Source organism: Lolium perenne, chromosome 4 (assembly GCF_019359855.2).
Source record: "Lolium perenne isolate Kyuss_39 chromosome 4, Kyuss_2.0, whole genome shotgun sequence".
Classification (NCBI taxonomy): domain Eukaryota; kingdom Viridiplantae; phylum Streptophyta; class Magnoliopsida; order Poales; family Poaceae; genus Lolium; species Lolium perenne.
The window spans coordinates 261,376,673-261,378,892 of NC_067247.2; the positions used below are offsets into that span (position 1 = coordinate 261,376,673).

Below are 2,220 nucleotides of genomic sequence, written 5' to 3' on the forward strand. Positions count from 1 at the left end.
TTATTTTTAGCACTGAATTTTATCTTTTTTACACACGTCACATGATAAGTCGATTTTTTATGAAACGACTTTCTGAGCGCGTAGCACGTGAATATGTACGTACAAATTTTGTGTTCCAATTTTTTTGAAATTTAAAATGCACATAAGATGCATTTCAAAATATAGGGAGCATACGCACCCATGTTCCAAAACACCACTCCCTGTTATTAAACCGTGTAATCTGATCACTAGAGCTCCATGTAATGGATAACATATAAGAAACAAAATCGTAGTCACTGGTTTGCGCAACTTTTGCACGAAGAGTTGCTGGCATATGCAATTACCTCTCCTAGGAACGTAGGGCGTGTTTGGTTGCCTGAGCCGAATTCCTGCATGGCTGCGCCAGCGAGATGGGAGACATTGCGCATTCAGAACAGGTCATGGGCCACTTTTGGTGGGTCGTTTGGTAGCTTGTGCGGTCTTTTGCGCGCTGGAGAAGGAACTCAGGTCCCATCGTTTGGTTACCCGTTTTCAGCCCATCTTGCACTCAGGAAAACAGGAATCAGCTGTTTGGTTGCTCAAATCATATCCTTACCACAATTCAAATAGGGTGAGATTACCATGCCATGGCATATTACATACGATCATAGACCACTTAGAAGAACACGATCCTCACTATCACCACGATGAGGAAGGCGATGATGTAATCTTTGACCCGGCTGGGACGTACCTCCGGTGGTACTCCTTGTAGAGCATGTACTTTCTCCGGCGGCAGCTGTGCTAATGGCACTGCATCATCGATGGCCTGATCTTCCAGGAGCTCCTCTTCCAGGAAGGTGGGGTACTCTTGTTGTGTCTCCTCCAATGTTGCATATCTTCAGTAGCTGTTGTTGGAGTAGCCATTGACCTGATCTTGACAGACTCTTCATGAGCTGTAGATTCCTCGAACCCGCCCGCGAAACACCACATACTACTAGCATGGCATAAGAAGAAGTTAGCGATCACAACCATTAAGCAATTCAGAAATGAGCAATGTAACAACATAAATGTTGACAGTAAATAATAATCTAACAGGGGCATGCATGATCATTCCAAAAGTCGATCAGAAGTTCATCTAAACTACCATGGTGTCGTCCTACCACCACAACAAAAATGGGTGTCTCATCCTAACATCGCAAAGTTCACCATGACCCGAGGGGTTAGTATATACCACCTCATCATACTTACAAAAAGGGGCCATCAAATGTTTTCATCCTAGCTACTGCCAGAATATACATCATCACATCATCATCATCACCATCTCCATGCATGCCTTCCCGAACCACCCCATCAAGGGCACCACTACACCTTGGCGTGGTACTTGCCAAGGTAGTTCCTCAGCCAGAGGACGCGGTGTGGCTCGATCATGCCGACGAAGCTGGAACCCTGGGCCTTGTGATCGACGAGGTGGCTGAGGGCGGCCATGAGATCATCCTCGGCGAAGCCAAGCATGTCCATGACTGCATTGTACATGTCAGGGTGCATATCCGTGGGCTTGTTGTCTCTGATGGCCTGTGTGACATCCTTCACAGCAACAGTCATGTTGGTGAAGGCCACCAGCTCGTCGTCGGCAAAGACACCTCTTTTCCTCTTGCCGGCGGTCGGCTTCTCAGGCGCGTCGTGCTTGTCAGCATCGAGGTTCACCGTGTCGGACTCCTGGGTATCAGCATCCTCAGGTGCACGATTTGCTGCAGCAGAGCCCAGGGGCTCACTGGATCCCATGGCGTACTTGCCGGTGGCGAGGCCGAAGGAGAAGATGGTGTGCATCTCATCGTAGTTGGCGATGGGCACGTTGAGGAACTCCGCGTCATTTGGGTGATCCTACGATACGAAGGGACAATGATGTTAGTTGTGCTCGTGGCTGATCACAAAAGTTAGTGAGGAGGACTGAGTTATTGAGGTGCTCACCGCAACGTGCCCGCAGTAGTGCTCACCCTCAAGGACGATGCATTTGGTGTCCTCGCACCACTGAGCACCGCTTAGATCGCGGAGCCTGCTGATGGTGAGCCACCTCTGCCTCCACTTCCTCAGGTGGTTGTACACCTGAGTGGAGCAGACGGAGACACCATAGTGCTCAGCTAGGCCCTTAGCCACGGAATTCAGATGGACTTCCTTGAATCCTTTGTCAGTTCTCACCCCGCTCTGGATCAAGCCGCACATCTTCTCCAACACGAAGCTGGACATGAATGGAAGCCATTTCAT

At 49.2% G+C, this 2,220-nt stretch overlaps 1 protein-coding gene across 1 annotated transcript; it reads right to left on the minus strand.

The window, feature by feature from the left end:
• Positions 1–634: 634 nt before the first annotated feature.
• Positions 635–2,220, minus strand: LOC127329928 (uncharacterized). The gene is made up of 3 exons (XM_051356329.2): positions 1,927–2,220; positions 1,327–1,839; positions 635–835 (listed from the first exon to the last, which is right to left on the minus strand). Exons 1-3 carry the CDS (start codon positions 2,218–2,220, stop codon positions 635–637), a joined length of 1,008 nt encoding a protein of 335 aa, XP_051212289.2.